We start from the raw sequence: 22587 nt of genomic DNA, 5'->3' as shown, positions 1-22587 counted from the left end.
AAGATCAGTTATTTAGTGGTGGTACAGGGAAATTCATCTCCAGTAGACATGTTAATTGATGTAAGCTTTTAAGTGTGTAGTTTGTAGCATTTAAACTTTCAAATATTTTGCTTACAGAAATACATACATGGATACAGATTGGTAAGGGAAAGCCTATTGCAGTTTATAATCCCTGCAAATTGGTAACAGTATCCATTATTGGAAGAATGGTTAGATAAATTGTGGTTTACCCAGGTTCCTAGGACATCGTACAACAGTTAAGCTAGTTGCAAGAATAACCTATAGTGTGATACAATTTATGGGAGGCAAATCTTAAGCACACGATAAAACCATGCATTTTCATGCCTATATGTGCATGTGAACATGTTTAGGTAAGACTAGAAGGACACATGTAAAACTGTTGGTAATTGCTTTTAAGGTAGGAAGTGGCAGTCCTTTAAGGTGGTGGGGAGCAGTGGTTATCTTTATTGCTTGAACTCTTGTTTTCAAAATCATAGTAGTTAGAGGGCCTGGGTGGCTCAGTCATTTAAGCCTCCAATTCTTTTTTTTTTTTTTAAAGTTTATTTATTTTTGAGACAGAGAGAGACAGAGCATGAACGGGGGAGGGTCAGAGAGAGAGGGAGACACAGAATCGGAAGCAGGCTCCAGGCTCTGAGCCATCAGCCCAGAGCCCGACGTGGGGCTCGAACTCACAGACCGCAAGATCGTGACCTGAGCCGAAGTCGGACGCTTAACCGACTGAGCCACCCAGGCACCCCAAGCCTCCAATTCTTGATTTCAGCTCAGATCATGTTCTCTGTGTGCATGATATCAAGCCCCGTGTTAGACTGTGCACTGACAGTGTTGAACCTACTTGGGATTCTCTCCCTCCCTCTCGCCCCTCTCCTGCTTGTGCTCTGTCTCTCTCAAAATAAATAAATATTTAAAAAAAAAATCAAAATAGTGTATATTCATACATTCCTTGGGTGATTAAAAGAAAACAAACATTTGGGATGCCTGGGTGGCTCAGTCAGTTGAGTGTTTGACTTTAGCTCAGGTCATGATCTCATGGTTTGTGGGTTCAGGCCCTGCATTGAGTGCTGTGCTGACAGTTCAGAGCTTGGAGCCTGCTTCAGATTTTTGTCTCCCTCTCTCTTGGCCCCTTCCTCTCTCTCTGTCTCTCTCAAAAGTAAACATTAAAAAAATAAAACCCCCCAATTTAGGAACCTCTAGATGGTTCATTTTTTATGCATAGTGTCATCAATTTGTGGCACATATTGAGCAATGGTAAGTGATGGCTCCAGTTTTTTGATGACTTTGTTGGCTATCTGTATTTTAAATTATTAGAGTTGACATGTAGCTATTCATATGCTTTGGAAATACTTTTTAAAAACACCCTAATTACAATTGGAAGTAACTTCTTAATCGTATCTCTCAAATTTTGCTCTGCCATTGTGTCAGAAATTTGTATTCAGAACTATAATATATGTAGGTTTGTCTTCATCATTAGAGTCCTGAATGCATGTGGGATAGCTTTTGTTTAGCAAGTAGAAAATGATTACAGTCTGGAGCTGAGCCCATACTCTTATTATTAATATTTTTCTTAACTCTTCCTTTGTTTTCCTCCCTTGGTGCAGTTTTTCTTAGGTGATAATATTTACATTTTCTATATAGCTAAGTTCTACAAATGTATTCTTTCATCATTGCTGGTCAGTGATAGGCTGCAAATTGTGATTGAATCTTTATTGTGTGTGTGTGTATACATATATGTATATACGTGTGTGTGTGTGTGTGTGTGTGTGTGTGTGTGTGTGTGTGTGTTTTATATTCAGGTAATCTCTACACCCAGTGTGGGGCTTAAACCCACAACCCTGAGATAAAGAGCCACATGCTCCACTGACTTAGCCAGCCAGGTGGCTCTGTGTAGTTTTGTTTTGTTTTTTTTTTAATTGTAATATATATAGAATGTACAATTTAACACTTTATTAACTTTTAATTGTATAATTCAGTACATTCACAGTGTTGTGCCACCATCACAACCATCTGTTTCCAGAACTTTGTGATTGAATCTGTAGATTTTGTAAGATCTCTTTCTGGGTTGTCTTTTGTCTTTATGGCCATATGTTTGGCTACTGATAGTGGTTTTGTTCCCATCTTGGGGACTTCTAGTTAGGTTTGTGAGGTACACATGCACATATCTATTAGCTGTTTCTCTGTGGTGGGATCTCTTTGAAAAGTAGTATTAGTCTGCAGTCAGAGAGTTGTTGTACATTGTGTGTGCACCGAGCTTTCCCAAATAGTTACAGGGAGAATAAAGTAAAATATCCTTGTGTGCCCAACCATTACATTTAAACTGACATGAAAGACTAGTCTCCTGTTTTTCTTTCTTTCTTTTTTTTTAAATATGAAATTTATTGTCACATCGGTTTCCCTACAACACCCAGTGCTCATCCCCACAGGTGCCCTCCTCAATACCCATCACCCACCCTCCTTCCCTCCCACCCCCCATCAACCCTCAGTTTGTTCTCAGTTTTTAAGAGTCTCTTATGTTTTATTTCTTTTTTAAAAAAACATATTTAAGTTTATTTATTTATTTTGAGAGAGACAGTGGGAGAGGGGCAGAGTGAGAGAGGGAGAGAGATAATCCCAAGCAAGGTCCATGCTCTCAGTGCGCAGCCCAATGCGGGGCTCGAACTCAAGAAACTGGGAGATCATGACTTGAGCCAAAACCAAGACTTGGTTGCTTTAACCAACTGAGCAACCCAGGTGCCTCACCTGTTTTTCTTTCTTGTTTTGCATTTGTTGTTCAACCCAGAGAAGGCTGGCTTCTATTTGCTATTCTAGTAAGTTGGTCCCCACAATTGCCAGACATGTAATTTGTTAGATCCAGTAGCTACTACTCTGAATCCCCATCTTAGTCACTGTGTCTGTGGCAGGCAGCCCTGATGACTGTCCCTGTGTTCCCATGGCTTTCTTCTCCCTTTATATCCTCTGGTCTCTCAGGGCTCTGTGCATCTGATGCCCTCCACCCGCTGCTGGAGTGCCTCCTCGAGTGCCTTCTGTCTCCAGAGTCGTCTTTGTCAGGTTAATTCTAACTTTCTCTTCATTGGCTGCAGTTATTAATCAAACATTTATAGTCTAGGTCACTGCACTATGGGCCAGAAGTTTCTCACATAGCAGAGCTCACAGCATAGTGGATTAAAGAAATGAACATGAAACTTCCCAATTTTTATGTAACAGCATTATTGAGGTACAATTTGCATATCATAAAATTTACCATTTTTAAGTGTACAGTTTAAAGAGTTACAGTAAATTAAAATTTTTTTTAATGTTTATTTTTGAGAGAGAGAGACAGACACAGTGTGAGTGGGGGAGGTGCAGAGAGAGAGGGAGACACAGAATCCGAAGCAGGCTCCAGGCTCCAAGCTGTCAGCACAGAGCCCGATGTGGGGCTTGAACCCATGAGGTATGAGATCATGACCTGAGCCAAAGTCAGATGCTCAACTGACTGAGCCACCCAGGCACCCCCCCAAAATTTGTTTAATGTTTATTTTTGAGAGAGACACCGCATGAGTAGGGGAGGGACAGAGAGAAAGGGAGACACAGAATTTAAAGCAGGCTCTAGGCTCTCAGCTGTCACACGGAGCCTGAAGCAGGTCTTGAACTTATGCACCGTGAGATCATGACCCGAGCTGAAGTCTGATGCTTAACTGACTGAGCCACCCAGGCGCCCCACTACTGTCCAGTTTTTAGCATGTTGCCATCACCCAAATGGATCCCTCATGTCCATTTATAGTCCTTCCTTGTTCCACTTCCATCAAGGTAGCCACTCATCTGCTTTCTGTCTATATATAGTTTTGCATTCTCTAGAAACTTCAACTAAATGGAATTTTATAATTGTTGGGTTTTTTTTGTGTCTGTGTGCTTTTCACTTAGCATAATGCTTTTAAGATTCATTTGTGGTTGCATTGATCAGTTCCTCCTCCCTCTGCCTTTGGCTGAGTACTGTTCTATTGTATGAATATAACACATTTTATTCATTTACCAGTTGCTGTGAATTTGGATTGCTTCCAATTTTTAATTACTATGAATAATGCTGTTATGAACATGTGTATACATGTCTGTATGAACATATATTATCATTTCTCTTGTGTATATACTTAGGATTGGAATTGCTGGACCATTTGGTGACTATACTTACACTTTAGGTATTGCCAGACTGTTTTCCAAAGCAGCTGCACCAGTTTACATTCCCACTAGTAGCGTATGAGGGTTCAAATTATTTCTCTTTCTTGCCAGAGCTTGATATTATCTTTTTTATTATAGTCATTCTGGTCAGTGGGAATTGGTATTGCATTGTGAATAATGGTGTCTTGAGAAGAGCAAAAGTTTTAAATTTTGATGAACTCAAATTTCTCAAATTTCTTCTTTTTTGGATCAATTGCAGGACACTGACATCTATGGAGCATATCACTTGAGCTTCCTTGTGCTTTGTTTCTGTTCAGCTATTTAAGATATCAAGCAGATCCCTTTATCCCCCTCCACATCCTTGCCTTGTCTGTGTTTGGACAGTACTCGCATTCTTTTAGGGTCGTAGTGACTGTTGAGCCCTGTGTTCCCCAGCTCTGCTTATATTCTTCCTGCTCTGAGCCCCTTCAGGACTGGGGTGATCATGGTTTCCCACTCTCGCTAGTCCCTGGAAACCTCACCATCCTCGGGTGGTTTTTCTAACCCTATTCACACATCTGTGTTATTTTCAGGTAAACATGTTTGATGGTGTCACTTTATTCCTAGAGAATCCTGACTGAACTAATGTAGACTGAAAAGCATTTCTGAGAGAGGGAGTGGAAAACAGTGGCCTATGAGCTAATTCTGGCCCATCACATGGTTTTGTAAATAAAGCTTTATTGAAACACAGCCATGAGCATTTGGTTTTGTACTGTGTGTGGCTGTTTTTGTGCTACAAAGGCAGAGTTGAGAGGTTTGATGGAGTCTGTGCTTTGCAAAACCTAAAATATTTATGGCCCTTTACAGAAAAAGTTTGCTGACCCTAGCTCTGTTGTATTTAAGGTAGCTCACAGAATCTCCAGGAGGGCCACAAGTCATAGATAGCCCCGTCAGGTGAAATGAATCTGTCCAAAACAGTCCCCACTTCCACTCCTGACCATTCTTGGCAATTGTGTGTTCTGGGATAGACCCAAAAGTTCTTCTAGAGCTGTTCTATGAGATCTGCCTGCAGGAGTACCACTTCACATTACTCTGACTTCTTGGGATGTGCCTGATTGGTGGAACTGAGATCACACATTTGCACATTAATTACAAGGGAGTCTGGGAAGTGTTCTTTACTTTTTGTCCTTGATAGTAGAGGAAAGTAATTTAGAAAGGAATGTTGGAATGGTCATTTTGGTGAGTCTTCCTACAGCATGGGAAGTTACTAACCACTATTAATTGTTTTTGTTTTTAACATCCCTTGTTATGGAATTTATTATTCTCCCTCTCCTGCCCATAAACCAACCCAAAGAAAAAAACCCCTAAAATAGTTAAATGTTAAGGAAGTAACCCATGTCCTAGAAGATGGTAAGGATACATCTGCCACAGTGCCATCAGTGCCCAAAGTACACAACAATCCATCAGAGCAAGAGAATTTACTCCTGTGAACACAGCAAATAGTAGGAGTGTCAGTGTGGTAGTGTTGGTCGTCAGCTCACAAGCCCCACGGCGGGGTGTGATCCTTCTGTGCTGTTGTGGCAAATGAAGTGGGTTGTGTCACAGCTAAGGGACACGGGCCTGTCAAGAACTGTGTTTTACTCTAGTCTTCACTGTGAGATTTTACTCTCCTTGCAAGCTAACGAGTTAGCTCTCATGGTTTCATGGTGCTGATAGTAGATAAAAGGCTGCTGGGTGACAGATGAATGGCTGTTTACTGCTCACAACCATGGCAGTGGTCGGAGTATCAGCATTTTTGCTCTTGTTCCCCAAGTCCCACTTTCCAGAAGGTGATATGAAGAGGAGGATACCTGCACCTGAATGGTTTGAGCTAGAGTTTTTCTCACATTAATGGACCATTGGCGTCTCTGCCCATCGCTCCCCAGTTCTTCTCTTCCAGGGCTGTTGGCTATTCAAACACTTGTGCAAACATAGTTTGAGACAAAGGCAGTTGGTGCCTTACTCACGTGATGCACAGAAATACAAAATACTGATGGAAAATTTTGCCAACGAGGGTCAAGGATTGCTACCTTTTGTAGCAAGCAGCAAACAAGTGTCCCTCCATCAGGAGGCAAGTAGTTGTGTGATAGTAAAACACACACCCATAGTGACTTAGATGCCTGGCATATGTGACTGGTTACAGAAACTGCTCAGGATGAAGAGGTGGTTTAGACTTCCAGCGATTTGGAATACTGAGCAAACATGTTTGGGGTGCTCAGGCCCATGGTGAACTCCGGGTGCCAGAAGTGTATCACCACCAGTTATTTTCCTCTTGGAGAACCTCTGAGACTGATCTGGCCATATTCTAATGAAATCACTATTTCCAGCTCACTAATCTGGTTCTTATTAAGAAGAATTAAGTTGGGGACCCGTTGGTGACTCAGTTGATTAAGTGTCTGACTTCAGCTCAGGTCATGATCTCATAGTTTGTGGGTTTGAGCCTCATGTTGGGCTCTGTGCTGACAGTTCAGAGCCTAGAGCCTGCTTCTGAGTCTGTGTCTCTCTGTCTCTGTCTGCCCCCCACCCCTCTGTCTCTTTCTCTCAAAAAGAAATATAAGAAAAAAAAAAAGGATTAAGTTGGTGCTTATGGCAGTGATTATACTTGAGATGTTATTACAAGTAATAGATATTGATATTACAGAATAGTTTAGGATGACATTCAAATATTCCCTCACATCTAACAATTTTAGGTTAGGGAGGTCAGTGTATTTCTGTGGATGTACAGGGGCTCTGGTTCTTGTACAAGAAGGGGCTGCCTTCTTGCTCTGTTATCCCTGAGGGCATGGATGGGTAAACTTTCCCTGGACAGACTCAGAGTAAATATTTCATGTCTCTGTCCCAAGTACTCAAATTTATAGTTCTAGCACAAAAGATGCCCTTAATAGGTATAGCTGTGCTCCTATAACACTTTTACCAAAGCAAGCATTGGGCTGATTTTGGCCCCCACTATAATTTGCTGTCCCTTGTCCTGTGAAGTTGCCTTAGTTTGCATAGTTGAACTTGGTTCCCACAACATCTGTGTTCCAGGATAAAGGAAAGAACATGGCCAGAATTCAGAGAAAAAAGATTGTGTTTAAGTTGTAGATAATTTGGAAGTTGTATGTTTCACATTCTGATCCCAGTGACTCAAACTTACTTTATTCACTGATGTGAGACTCTTAGTCTGAGAAATCTTATCTCTAGCTGGACAGTCATGTGCCATGAGAGTAGGGGAATGAAGGTTTTTGGGCACAATAGCGATCTGCCATAGTGGTATGATGTCTGTAATTTATTTTTAGTGTTTATTTTCAGAGAGAGAACATGAGCAGGGAGGGCCAGAAAGAGTGGGAGAGAGAGAATCCCAAGTAGGCTCCACACAGAAATAGTCCTCGACTTTTTCTGAATGCCTCAATCCCTACAGTGTCGGCACTCATCCAATTTGCTGGGGTTGTAGATTTCATCTTCTGCATCTCTGCAGCATTTTCTTTCAGCACAATATTTTACAAATTTTTTTTTAAGTTTTTATTTTTGAGAGAGAGGGACAGAGTGCAAGTGGGGGAAGGGCAGAGAGAGAGGGAGACACAGAATCTAAGAGAGAGGCAGGCTCCAGGCTCTGAGCTGTCCACACAGAGTGGGACACAGGGCTCATACCCATGAGCTGCGAAATCATTACCTGAGCCGACGTCAGATGCTTAACTGACTGAGCCACCCAGGCACCCCCACAAAATCTTTCTGAAAATTCTTTCTGATGTTGACAAAAGCATGTCCTCTCTTGTTCCAATGACAAACACATCTGTTTCATACACTGCAATGCAGGCCCCTTCTGGCTTGGAGTTGGCCAGTTCTTTACACATGGATGCGAGAGCAGATGTGAGGAATGTCACGCCATCCTGCTTTCTGAGGACTCAGTGCAGAGCCTGACACAAGGCTAGATGTCCAGAATCATGAGATCATGATCTGAGCCAAAATCAAGAGTCAGGTGCTTAGCCAACTGAGCCACCCAGACACCCCTATCTTATTTTATTTATGGCAGTCCCTCTATGCAGTCAGATCATGAACTAAGCCAAAGTCAGGCCCTTAACTGATAGAGCCACCCAGGTGCCCCTTATTTTATTTATTTTTAAATGCTTATTTTTGAGAGAGAGAGCAGGGGAAAGGCAGAGAGAGAGAATGAATAAATGAATGAAGGAATGAATGAATGAATGAATCCCAAGCAGGCTCCTTGTTGTCAGTACGGAGCCAAACTTGGGGCTCGAACTCATGAACTGTGAGATCATGACCAGACTCAAAACCCAGAGTCGGTGCATAACCGACTGAGCTACCCAGGCACTCCCAGGGATGGCTTTTAAAAGCATTTACAGGGGCGCCTGGGTGGCGCAGTCTGTTAAGCATCCGACTTCAGTCAGGTCACGATCTCGCGGTCTGTGAGTTCGAGCCCCGCGTCAGGCTCTGGGCTGATGGCTCGGAGCCTGGAGCCTGTTTCCGATTCTGTGTCTCCCTCTCTCTCTGCCCCTCCCCCGTTCATGCTCTGTCTCTCTCTGTCCCAAAAATAAATAAAAAACGTTGAAAAAAAAAATTAAAAAAAAAAAAAAATAAAAGCATTTACAACTTGCCGTATCTCAGTCAAGACTAAATCTTTTTTTTTTTTTTTTTTTTACTTCATTATTATTATTATTTTAGAGCATGTGGGGAAAGTGGAGCAGAGAGAGAATGTTGGGCTCCTTGCTGGGCATGGAGCCTGCTTGACTCGGAGTTTGATCTCATGACCATGAGATCATGACCTGAGTCAAAATCAAGAGTTGGACCTTAAACCACTAATGTCACCTCAAGACTAAATTTTTAAGTAAATGGATTTTTGTTGATGACATTAGTGGTTTAATATATAGCAGTATGGATATTAGAAATGGATGCTTCTTACTGAAATTAGTGCTGTTCAAGATATTTGGATTGGCTGAAATATTTCAGAGACCTTTCACCCTGGCATGGACAAGATATAAAAATCTAGTAGGGCATTTACCTTTAGGGATTCTGCTCTGTTCTTGAATTCCGTATTTTTGGTGTCCCACCATCAGAGAGGAGGATTTCTGGTAGTCTTATAGTAACTGTAAAGATAGGAAAATCTTGCCTTTGGAGTTTAATTATGCATCCCTTGGTGACCCTTTCATGCAAGATGGTAATCAGATAAGAATTAGGATTTTATTCAGCATGTGGAACAGGTTATATGCTGTCTTGCTGAGAAATGTTTGCTTAATAAACCTATCTGTTGCAGACTTTGGACTGAGAGTTGCTTTTATTATAAACTTTAGCAAGATGGGTTAAAGGAGTAGCTGATCCTCACCCAACTCTTTCTGTTCAACTTTTTGGTGTTTACCATCCTCTCCAGTAAGAACCTAAGAGTTGTATATGACCGAATTGGCTGAAATTTGTTCGTTCATTTTTTTCTTTTAATTTTGTGCTAAGAACACTCAACATGAAATCTGGCCTCTTAACAGACTGTAAGTGTAAAATACATTTTTGTTGAATGTAGTTACAATGTTGTACGTGGATCTCTAATGCTTATCTGTATAGCTGGAACTATGCCTGTTGATAACTCCCCATTTCTTCCTCCTTTTGCAGCTGGTAACCACCATTCAGCAGTCTTTGATCTTATGAATTTGACTGTTTTAAATGTCTTCTGTAAGTGGAATCATGCAGTATTTTGTCTGTGTCTGGCTTATTTCATTTAGTATAATGTCCTCAAGTTCATTCATGTGGTCACACATTGCAGAATTTCCATTTTTAAAGAGACTTAATAGTATTCAATTGTGAGTGTATATCATACTTTCTTTATCCATTTAGTTGTAAATGGATATTCAGAATGTCTCTAAACACATTTTAGCTATTGTGGATAGTGCTGCAGTGAACCTGGAAGTGCTAATAGCTCTTTGAGATCCTGATGTCACTTTTTTTTTTTTTTTACATATATATCCAGAAGAGGAATTGCTAGATCATATGGTAGTTCTTTCTTTCCTTTTAAAAAAAATTTTTTTAACCTTTATTTATTATTGAGAGACAGACACAGAGCGTGAGCAGGGGAGGGGTAGAGAGAGGGGGAGACAGAATCTGAAGTAGGCTCCAGGCTCTGAGCTGTCAGCACAGAGCTGACGCAGGGCTCAAACTCACAAACTGCGAGATCATGACCTGAGCCGAAGTCGGTTGCCCAACCAACTGAGCCACCCAGGCGCCCCTCTTTTTTTTTTTTTTTTTTTTTTTTTTTTTTTTTAAAATGTAAAGTCCCAACGTGGAGCTCAAACTCATGACCCCATGGTCAAGGGTCACATGCTTTGCCAGTTGAGCCAGTGATGTGCTCCATGGTAGTTCTTCTTCTTATTTTTAATGTTTATTTTTGAAAGAGCGAGAGAGTGCTCATGCAAGCAGGGAGGAGCAGAAAGAGGCAGGGAGAGAAGATCTGAAGCGGGCTCTGCACTAACAGCAGAGAACCCGATGCGGGGCTTGAAGTCACGAGCCATGAGACCATGACCTGAGCTTAACTGGACGCTTAACCAGAGCCACCCAGGCTCCCTCTTTTATGTTCTTCTTACACCACCAGTGACTCCTCCTTTGCTGCTTTTGTCAGAAGGTGATCTTGTCTCTTGCTTCACACACTACATAGGAACTGCCAAAGGTCAGAGCCTTTAATTTCTGCAACAAGTCTGTAAATTTACCTGTATTTATACCCATTCTTGGCATTTGCCTGCTATTTAGAAGGGAAGAAACATTCCTGATCTTATCCCTGCTGCATTCTCTGTACTGGTGGCTTGAGAATGTCTGTGGAGAGGAGCTTCTAGGCAGCACAGTGCCTGGGGAATGGGTGCTTGGGGGGCTTGTCTTGGACTGCACAACAAGCTGTTTGTTCTTCTGCCCCTCCTGCTTGTCTTTCCTGTCTTCTTTTCTTTTCCTTCATCTGTTTTTCTTTTTAAATCCTGGCGTGTGCGTGTGCGTGCGTGTGCGTGCGTGTGTGTGTGTGTGTGTGTGTGTGATGATCTCTATCCTCTGTTTCCCCTTACCTCCTAGCTCTGACACTCACTTGTCAAAAACCATTTACTGTGAATTTTTCATCTCTCAAGTGTTTTTTAGCTTCTTACTTTGTAGAAGAGTCCTTCTTAAGGGCATTTGTTCAAGCATTTCCTAAGCTAAAAAAATGGACAAAACACTTCAAACCTTTTCTCAGCGATCACTCTGCTTCTCCCACCCTTTACAACCAACCATACTTAACTCTGCACTCCCGCCATTCCACAGTCCTTTTCACCTTTTCATTGTGGTCTTAGCACATTGATAATTGCTTTTGCTAAGCGTTTGTTTTCATACTTGGTGTCTCCTTCCCCCTCTTCCATCCTTCCCATCGCTCCTTGCTGCTTCTCCCAGGGGCCAAAGTAAGAAAATATGGTTTTAGTCCTTCTAGTTTCTTTTCATTCCTTTGTTTTTGACTGTATTCTCAGAAATGCAAATAAAGACTCAGCAAACCCTTTGATTCCATGATTGATTCCGGGACAGTTCCCTTTACTGATAGGAAAATAGGATTTTAGGAAATTGAGAGTTTTGCAACTAGCAAAAACCTATTCTCTTTTCACTGTAGTTTTTAATTTTTGGCTTTGTCACTTTGCAAATTGTGTAAGTTATGACAGAAGAAAAATAGTAAAGTCACTAATTCTACCATCCCCAAATAATCATGAATAAATGTGTCATGGTGTTACACCTGTAGTTTTACAAAATGGAATCAAAGCAAATGTAATATTTACTGACTTATTCTCATGTTTTATTTTCTAGGGATGAATTGCCTTTCTAGAAGGATGTGCAAGAAAGCTAGTCTGTTGACATTTGTATGTCTCTTTGGACACATTGTATAGAATAGAAAGAAAGGTTCTTCTCCGTGCCCCCCCCCCCCCCCCCCCCATCGTTAGAAATAGGATTTTATCTGGTTTTTAAAAATGTTTTTTTCTGGGGCACCTGGCTGGCTCAGTCAGTGGAGGTTGAGCCCCATGTTGGGTGTAGAGATTACTTAAATAAAATCTTTTCCCCCTGGTTTTTCAAATTAAGATTGTTGCAGTTGGCATTCTTTTCATTGCCTTTTCAGTGTTTTTTTTTTTTTTTTTTTTTTCCCTAGAGTTTATTTACTTATTTTGAGAGAGAGAGAGTGTGAACAGGGGAAGGGCAGAGAGTGAAGAAGAGAACCCCAAGCAGGCTCCACACTGTGAGTGCAGAGCCCGATGTGGGGCTCAAACTCAAAAACTGTGAGATCATGACCTGAGCTGAAATCAAGAGTTGGACGTTTAAGTGACTGAGCCACCCAGGTGCCCCTGCCTTTTCAGTCTTTAAGGGTGACATTTGCTTGTTGGTAATGTTAAAGAATTGGGTTCGATTTGGGTGGGTACTGAAGTGTGGATAGATCATATGAGGCATTGCCATTCTTCTCAAGGAGCACATCTAATGTACAGTCTGTCATCCTGGCAGTGTTCCACCTCATGTTGTGGTCACATTGGATGATATCCCAGGGAAAACTCAAGTATTCATGGACGTGGTGGGGAGTGCCCACCTGACTGCAAATCTTCTTGAGTGATAGGTTTCACAGACCCTCCCAGCATGACAAAACGTCTTCACACCTGCTTGTCTTCCCTATCTTCCTTAGTCTGTAGTAGTTTAGAATGTATTTAAAAGCTTTCATTCAGATCTGGTCTAGTGTACTGCTTAACACTAAGATGCAGTGTTTTTAACCAAGGAGAGTATCTTTTCCAAGCATATCTTAGGCGTCTAATGGACTAACATGAAAATGTCCATTAACTCAGTTTTAAAATTCAGGCACAATTTCTAACCTATCTGGATCTAAGTGTTTAAAGTCATTAAAAAAAGTCAATGAGGAAGACGATTTTTTTTAGTTCTGTAATATGAAAAACACACTTTGTTCTGCTATATTATTATTTGGAAAATAAAAGGCCAGTCCATGTACTTTTCTCCTATTTAAATAAAAAAATTGAAAATATAAAACTAAATGTTGAGGAAATTAATAATTAAAAACCTGTTGGAAAAGTTTCTGAAGATTACTTTGTACTTAAAATCTTTTATTTTTGTCTTTGAAACTTGTAGCCAGCAGTAATCCTAGTTAATTGATTAGTTCTGTTTAAACTTTTCCACAATTGTTACTTATTACTGAAGTATATAAAAAGGGATTTATATTTTTCAAGATACTGAAGTTCTTGAAACATAAATCCATCTAGTCATTGATAGGCAGTAATAAGTTGCTCTTATTACATGGCTTGAATGTAGTTGGTTTTGTATTAGCAACCCAGTGAAATCACATCAGGCATTTAGTACAATGATGACAAAATTGCAACTGAGTTTCAAAACTTTTTTTTTAAAGCTTATTTTGACAGAGAGCACAAGTGGGGAGGGGCAGAGAGAGAGGAAGAGAGAGAATCCCAAACAGGCTCTGTCTGCCAGCACAGAGCCTGCTGGTGGGGCTCGAACCCATGAACTGTGAGATCATGACCTGAGCCAAAGTCGGATACCTAATAGACTGAGCCAGCCAGCTGCCCCGAATTTCAAAAGTTTTTAAAATTGAGGTGCCTGGGTATTCGGTTAAAAGTCTGGCTCTTGATTTTGGCTCAGGTCATGATCTTGTGGTTCAGGCGATTAAGCCCTGCGTCAGGCTCTGTGCTGAGCATGGAGCCTGCTTAAGATTCTCTCTCTCTCTCTCTCTCTCTCTCTCTCTCTCTCTCACTCTCACTCTCACTCTCACTCTCACTCTCACTCTCACTCTCACTCTCTCACTCTCACTCTCTCACTCTCACTCTCTCACTCTCACTCTCACTCTCTCACTCACTCACTCCCCCCCCACCCCATGCCCCACTCCCTTGCTCAGGCGTGCTTGCTTGTTCTCTTAAAAAAAAAAAATGCTTCTTAAAAATTACTTCACGGAGAAGAATATAACTTAGCAGTATTGAAAAGTACTTTCTATCTTAGACTTTTGGGGGGGGTGGGCTCATAAATGTCCAGGTATATGCAAGTGCTCTAGTTTTTTATGTCTGCTTTGTAAAATAAAGTTAAACTGATGGGAAATTCCTTAAACTGGAAGACCGTTAGGGAAATCCGTTTCAAACATACATGAATCCCATTATCATTTTAGAATAGGTTCTTTTTAGAAGTAAATAAGTTACTCTTTTCAGGAGTGAATGCCTACACTTAAAAATAGATTTAAAATGTTTTAAAATAAGTAGTCTTAAAAATGGACTATATATTCTGAAGTTTTGAGTAGACTAATGCACACATCTGCTCTTCTAGGAGAAAGGTAAAATGGATGAGGATCAAATGTGAGGGTATTTAAATGATCGTCAAGATTCTGTGGCTCATGTGTAGTGATAGTGAACTCTTTAGTGGTGAACTTTAATTTATGCTTAGTGCTGACCTGCTGCTGTGTAGGGACACTCACTGTGTCCCTTCATTCAGTCCCTTTAATTATCCCCACTTCCTTGGGGAGCTTGCTTAGAACTGAGCATGAGTGCTTCTCGGGAAAATACGGGGCTACTCTGGCTACATGTAACAGGGTAGTTTTTGATATGGGATTTATGTATTGATGAACCAAGTAAGGGGCTAAAGTTGTTTGCAGGGGGTTTATTTAATCAAATTGGTAGGGAATATTCTGGAAGTTACCTGGTTAGAGAGTGATTAGGCTTCTAATAAATGACAGTCATGGTTAATATACCTCTTGAGCTTCTTTGTTCCACTCTTCTTTTTTAGTGCACTTTTTAAAAGAGATCTGACTACGTAAATGATATGTGAGACAATCAGATTTGGAATTTTGTGTATATTTGCAGGGGATGGGAGTTCTTTGTGCTGGGAGCATCTGTTAATGCAGAGATTTGTCTCTTCAGGTTCATGTGAAAATGGCGGACGAGGCTGTCTGTGTTGGCCCAGCTCCCACCAGTAAAAGCTACCTCAACATGGATGCCATCATGGAAGCCATTAAGAAAACCAGGGCCCAAGCTGTGAGTCTGAATGAATCTATCTACTGCAGCTGTTTCGTATATAGTGAGCAGAAAGCTAGAGTTGGTATTCAGGAAAAAAAAATAAGAAAGAATGATTGAAAATGCTGTTGCAGTTAGTTCATGTCATACAAGTTAAATGTGTCCGAATTCGCTACTGGAAATCAAAGGCTTTGTAGCATCTGGCAGTGTTGGTCGCTGATCCTGCAGGTGGCTGTTGGATTCAGCTTTCACACCAGGGAGCAGTTTCAGTTCATTTCCAAATTTGCTAGGGAAAAAAAAATCCCAATTAGTTTTGAGTATTAACCCTTTCAGTGTAATAAGAAGATTAAGAAAAAAATCTGTATTACCAGTAGGATCCAAAAGATTCTTCAAGTTCTCTTTTAATCATGTTAACCTTAGGACACCTGGTTACACTTCCAGAAATAAAAACTATGCAATTGGTAATTATTTCAGTTTGATAATGTCAGTGGAATACACTTGACTTGCACGGAGAAATAAATAATGCTTTCCATGTCTAATTCTGTTTGAATGGGGTGGAATCCAGGGAAGGAACTGGTTTCTGACATCAGGAATAGTGTTTTGTTGTTGGTGGGTATATATGTTTCATATCAGAGAACTAATTATATATAATGTTGTAACTACTGGGAGTCATCTCTGAAATGGGATGGAAACAGCCAGCACCAGCAATTAGCCTGGAGTGCTTCAGTTAGTGCTCACGTGTCTTTGAAAGAAATGTTTTAGTAAGATACAGGTTTAAATAAAAACTGAATTCATGAACCCATATTATAGATGTTTACAGTTTATTATCAGAGTTAATGAAGGTAAAGCTCTTAACCTTTTGACGACAGCTTGTCAGAGTGCAATCTTTCATGAAATGTTTCTGTGAAATGCAGTTGATGGAGTGAAACTTTTCCTGTGATGCAGTCATTTCAATTCTGTACCATGTTCCTAAAGCGTTTAAAAATCTCAGATGTGTAGCTACTTCTAGATTATGATATTGGCTCCTTCCAAAATTTGTCTTTCCTTCTAGCAGACTTGTTTTCTTGGAAATACATTCAATGCTGACCAGTGATAGAGTGGCTACATTTGTTTGGCTGGTGTGGTAGAACAGGATGGTAGAACTTCAATTGTAGCAACGTGGCTTGTGAGAGAGGATTGCATAAAGTGGTTGCGAGTGGCTAAATGGGTTGGGCCAGGGGAGAAAGAGTAGACGTCTAGTTAGCGTAAAAAATTTCAGAATACAAAGAAAAAGTAAAACCAGACTTTGGTTTTACCTAGATTTGACAGAAACTGCTCACTGGATAGTGGTTGAGTATATTCATGTTATTAGGAATAAAATGTATTTGTTGGCTTACCCAGGGTTTTAGAAAGCAGTAGTTCCTGGGGCTGTAAAGGAAGGGGAATTAGGAGTTTTTCATCTATCCGTAAATGGTTTTGTTTAACCCTGTACTTCAACCCACCAACCATTAGAAATTTCTCCACTCTTGTGGCCAAAGGCAGCCTCAGAAGAAGTAGGGAGAGTTTGGGTCGTGTTGAATAGCATAGTCAGATGTAGGTGGATAGGCAGAATTATGGTCCCAGTTGTGGCTAGGAAAAAGGTAGTGTGCTGCAAGTGAATGCTGCATAGTCAGTCTCTTGGAATTTGGGTCTGTACTCAGGAATGTGAGTTGCGGCTGCCAGTATTGAGGAGAAGTAACCTTACTCAAGGCCCTTAAACTATAAGTACAATAATGCACTCTCTGTGTTGGTTACAAAAGGTTTTGTGAAATTTTTTGTAAAATTGAATGTGTGTTTTTGTTTTCATTTCTAAGGTACATCCAGGTTATGGATTCCTTTCAGAAAACAAAGAATTTGCCAAATGTCTGGTAAGTTTGTCATGGATCAGAATCTGTTGACTTCTATCTCAGAAAGCAGCGTAATGGTATTGCTTTTGTAAATGTGGGTCATGATGCATTAAATAATTTTAATTGACCCATCAATTCTTTGAAAATTACTTGTAAAAAGTGAAGAGTTTTTGTTCTGAAACCCAGGTCTTGGTTTAAAGAATAAAAGTAGAAGAGTTATGAGATCACCTTTATACCTAGCTAATGACACTGAGTTTGTCATATACTATATGGACTTTTTAAAAATTCGACTCTTCAGATTTGTAGCTAACTATGTCAAAGAGTCCAGTGGTTTATTATTATAACACAAGCGTGGACTGTGAAGCCAGAAGTAAGATTCTATCTATTTCCCTTTTCATTGCATATTGTGATATTTAAGATCAAATTTCTGTTTTGGGAAAAGACTTTTGTATTACCAAAGTCTTTTCCAGATATTACCACGTTGGTTAAATGAATTGAACTACATTCAAGATGGTACTGAAAACTTAGTGTTCAGGTGCTAAACTAGGATTTTGAATGTTTCAAAAAGCTCATTGGATCAGTTATCCCAGGAGGTATCTTAATTTACTATTCTAATATGTTATACTTTATTTCTGTGAAATATTTATATTTTGTTGTTTCATGGATTCAGAATTACTTACGAATATAATTTTCTAGATGAAATTTTGACTTAAGATCCATAAATTTAATTTGGACAATTTTTGAGATCCTAGAGTTCTAGTTTAGAATGATTTATTTTAACCAATTGATTGGTTAAAAACTAGGGCCTAAAGATTAAAGTGAGGCCTGATGGAGTTGTGATGTAAGGTGACACAGATAGCTAATGGTAACAGGTGCCTGGAGAGGGCAGATGAGGTGCAAGCAACCAAAGGCCCACATTTACCACATTTACCACATTTACCGTTTGTGCAGCATGTGCACACTTTCCCATTTCTATTCTTTTTTGCTAGCCTCTTGCCTGAAATTTTGACTGAGTTGTATCGTTATGTCAAAAGTGATTTGAATATAATACATGTGAATGTGCTTGTACAATATAATGTATTAGACTTAAGTTTGTGTAGATGAGGAGTCTCTAAACCATGGTCCATCGGCCAAATGCAGCCTGCCGCCTGTTTTTGTAAATTAAATTTTATTGGCACACATCCATGCTCATTCATGTACGTGATGTCTGTGGCTGCTTTGGCTTTATAACAGCAGAGTTGTGAAGCTATAGCAGAGACCAAATAACCTGCAATGCCTGAAATATTTACTGTATGGCCCTTTGTAGTAGAAATTTGCCAACCCTTGGTATAGAGTATCTGGGTCTCAGAGAAGTTAAATGACACAGCCTGTGTGTTCATCCATGCATTCAATCGTTAAAAAAATGGTTGTTTGCTCTGTTTATATTTGAGAAGGATATAAAAAGGCATCAGATGTGTGTCCTGCTCATGAGGGGCTCACAGTCATGTTGTGGAAAATAAGTCAAGTCCACAAGTGACTTCAGTTCAGGGGAAAAATACTATGAGGAAGTTCACATTCTCCTTAAATGAAGGATATTTCCATCAGGGGCTTTGCATTAGAGAGAAGAGTATAGAATAGGTGAATGACCACCTTCCTTACTGACTAATTTTCTTTCTAATTTCTCCTCCATTTCCCATTGTCAGTGCTATGCCTCAGCCAAGACAGCAGTGCCATTCTCAAACATGGCTAGTTCTTTCCTGTTCCATCCTTTTCAGCACTCTTTACCCTGTGGGCACACCGGTCCTCTCCCACATTTCCAACTTCTGCCTGTCCCGAAAGGCATGGTTCACATGTTACTACTATCAGCCTAGTTTCCATGCCCTTCAGGTGAGAAGTAATCTCTTTCTTCTATTTGCTAGAGCATTTTTTTTTGAGATTTCTTGTTTGATATACCACTTTCCATATTAAAATTTTTCCTTTACTGTATTTTAATCTCCTCTTGAGATGAGAGACTTGGTCTCATTGGTCTTTGTTTCCCTTTTGTTTTATATTTTAATGATTTCTGCATAGTAGGTTCAATGAATGATATGGAAAGATTAATTACTAGATTAAAAATAATAAAACAATAACCTGCAAGAAAACTTTTCGTCTATCACAAAAGGGACTGCTTTATAGTTAGAAGGCAATGTTGCTGTGTTTTGGTTCACAACGAAAATATGCAGCTAGTGATAACTAACCCTGTCTTTTTTTGTGTGTATCGTGGCAAGATTCTTTTTGGGATATAGCTTTCCTAGCATTAAAATCTTTTCCCATTGGAGTGTGCCATTTAAAATGCTCCTTTTGGGGGGCGCCTGGGTGGCGCAGTCGGTTAAGCGTCCGACTTCAGCCAGGTCACGATCTCGCGGTCCGTGAGTTCGAGCCCCGCGTCGGGCTCTGGGCTGATGGCTCGGAGCCTGGAGCCTGTTTCCGATTCTGTGTCTCCCTCTCTCTGTGCCCCTCCCCCGTTCATGCTCTGTCTCTCTCTGTCCCAAAAATAAATAAAAAACGTTGAAAAAAAATAAAAATAAAATGCTCCTTTTGGGATATCTAGGTATAGTTGGTAAGTTCCATAAAAAATAATACAGCATTGAAATGAAATTGCCTACTGATTATGTTAAGCCATATAAACATTGTGTGATTGGTAACCAGCCATTGGATTCAATAGTTACTCTCTCAAACTGAATATATTCTTAGAAATATGCTTTACGTTGTAGTGGTGATAGATTACCATGTTGGTGGTGGTGACTTTGGCAAGGAGAAGCTGAAAATTTTTTTTTATGTTTATTCATTTTTGAGAGAGCATGAGTGGAGGGAGGGCAGAGGGAGAAGGGGACAGAGGATTCAAAGCAGGCTCTGTGCTGACAGCAGCGAGCCCAATGTGGGGCTTGAACTCATGAACTGTGAGATCATGGCCTAAGCTGAAGTCAGATGCTCAACCAACTGAACCACCCAGGCACCCCTGGAATTTTTTTTTTTTAAGTTGGATACTGTGGAGTTCCTTTTATTATAATACCATATCTTATGTTTGAGATTTAATCAAATATGGAGGTTCCCCCCTCCATTTTTCTAGTTCTGTTTTTTTTACTGTCTTTTTAAAAAAAATATTTGAGAGAGAAAGAGAAAATCCCACGGAGGCTCCACACTGTCAGTGCAGAACCCAGTGTGAGTCTAGATCTCACAAACCGTGAGATCACGACCTGAGTGGAAATCAAGAGTCAGATGCTCAACCAACTGAACCACCAAGGTACCCCTGGAATTTTCTTTTTTTTTAAAGTTGGATACTGTGGAGTTCCTTTTATTATAATACCATATCTTATATTTGAGATTTAATCAAATATGGAGGTTTTTTTCCCCCCATTTTTTTCTAGTTCTGTTTTTTTACTGTCTTTTTTAAAAAAAATATTTATTTTGAGAGAGAAAGAGAAAATCCCACGGAGGCTCCACACTGTTAGTGCAGAGCCCAGTGTCAGGCTAGATCTCACAAACCGTGAGATCACGACCTGAGTGGAAATCAACAGTCAGATGCTCAACCGACTGAGCTCCCCAGGCACCCTTGATTCTGTTTTTTAAAATTGCTGTTCAAAGACCAGCATATTTATTTTGCTTATGGAAAAACGAGTTGTGCTTTATGTGATACATTGTTGTTTTTAGAAACATTAGAAGGGGCGCCTGGGTGGCGCAGCCGGTTAAGCGTCCGACTTCAGCCAGGTCACGATCTCGCGGTCCCTGAGTTCGAGCCCCGCGTCAGGCTCTGGGCCGATGGCTCGGAGCCTGGAGCCTGTTTCTGATTCTGTGTCTCCCTCTCTCTCTGCCCCTCCCCCGTTCATGCTCTGTCTCTCTCTGTCCCAAAAATAAATAAAAAACGTTGAAAAAAATTAAAAAAAAAAAAAAAAAAGAAACATTAGAAAATATACAGTAAACCAAGTATAAAAGCATACTGAACATTATGGTTTTTTTTTTTCCAAGACTAATTCTTTTTGTTTCTTTCTTTTTTTTTCTTTTTTTTTTTTTTTTTGTAATAACAGCCTTCATTTGGGCCTCTGTGTGGGAGTATGTTTGTGGGTACCTGTGACCATTATTCTTTATGCTTAATTTACATGCAGTGGGATCAGATTACCCAGAATCCCTACTGTACCTGATTTAAACCAAATCATACTTTGGTTTTGCTTAAATCATGGAAAAAAACAAAGCTACAAATCACCCTCATGAAGAAATTTCAGTAATTTTCAGTAATCTTAATGTGCCGAGCCAACAGATTTTATTTCCAAACTGTGTTTCATTCTGTATTTCCCTTCTGGGCTCCTTGTATTCTGAGCGGTAAAAACACAGTGATAGGAGGCTATGAGGAGAATTAAGAAAATAAATTCTTTAATTTATGAAAGAGCTTTGAGGGGCACCTGGGTGGCTCAGTCAGTTAAGCGTCTGACTTCGGCTCAAGTCATGATCTCACAGTTCATGGGTTTGAACCCCACGTCGGGCTCTGTGCTGACAGCTAAGAGCCTGGAGCCTGCTTCGGTTTCTGTCTCCCTCTTTCTCTGTCCCTCTGCTGCTCATGCTCTTTCTCTCTAAAATAAACATTAAATTAAAAAAAAAAAAAGAAAAAAGTAAAACTACCTGCTCTTGAAAAAAGGAGGTATTGGTTTAAAGAGATTTTAGCGGCTTATGGGTGGCTCAGTTGGTTAAGTGTCCAACTTTGGCTCAGGTCATGATCTCTCGGTTTGTGGGATTGAGACCTGCATCGAGCTTTGTGCTGACAGCTCAAAGCCTGGACCCTGATTCTGATTCTGTGTCTCCCTCTCTCTCTCTGCCCCTCCCCTGCTCACAGTCTGTGTCTCTGTCTGTCTCTCTCTCAAAAATAAGTAAACATTAAATAAATATTAAAAGAGATTTCATAGTGTTCCTAGTTAGTTTGCTAACATATGTATGTGTATAGATATAGTAAGTATATATGTAAGTATAGTAAATATATATATATATATATATTTATATTTATTTATTTAGTAATTTATTTTACTAAAGCACAGCATTACAAATTATAGGGATTAGCTTTATGAGAAATTTGTACGTTAGATTTAATTGTGTTTCACGTTTGGGTCTTGCCCACGTATTTAAAAGATATGTGTGTACATGCATATCGACGGTGAGTTTTATCCACAGTGCTCAGCGTGGAAGCTTATAGAAAACTGTAGCAAGCACTTCAGATTTGATGATCATATTCTTTTATCTCCTTCTGTTGGACACCTTTTAACAGGATAAGGAATATAACTGTTCAAAAACAGTGATGAGATGTCATTTTTCTATCCATTGGATTTACCAAAAATTTAAAAACTGGCTGTAATATCCAGTGTAGGCAAGTGGACAGGAAAATTGTTCTTGGGAATATAAAGTATTTTAGGCTTTTTTTTTTTTTTTGCTAGAAATTTACTAGTATTTATTACAATTTAGTGTATATATTCTTTGACTTGACAAGGAACTTCACCTACAAAGACAAACCTTAAGAAATGTTCATTGTAAGGTTGTTTGTAATAGCAAAACTTGGAAAT

The 22587-nt window shown here is 40.0% G+C and overlaps 1 protein-coding gene across 9 annotated transcripts in view; it reads left to right on the top strand.

Annotated features, from left to right (window-relative positions):
• The window catches only part of PCCA (propionyl-CoA carboxylase subunit alpha), a 418714-nt gene that overhangs the window by 56162 nt on the left and 339965 nt on the right, over positions 1-22587 (top strand). For all 9 annotated transcript variants that reach the window (XM_058743649.1, XM_058743656.1, XM_058743625.1 and 6 more), the window contains 2 exons: positions 15069-15182; positions 16994-17047. In XM_058743649.1, the coding sequence (XP_058599632.1) occupies positions 15069-15182; positions 16994-17047 (168 nt within the window). The remainder of the gene's footprint in view (positions 1-15068; positions 15183-16993; positions 17048-22587) is intronic.

This window comes from Neofelis nebulosa, chromosome 1 (assembly GCF_028018385.1).
Source record: "Neofelis nebulosa isolate mNeoNeb1 chromosome 1, mNeoNeb1.pri, whole genome shotgun sequence".
Lineage (NCBI taxonomy): Eukaryota > Metazoa > Chordata > Mammalia > Carnivora > Felidae > Neofelis > Neofelis nebulosa.
The sequence above is the reverse complement of the archived record's forward strand: the minus strand, read 5'-3'. Positions and strand labels throughout refer to the sequence as shown.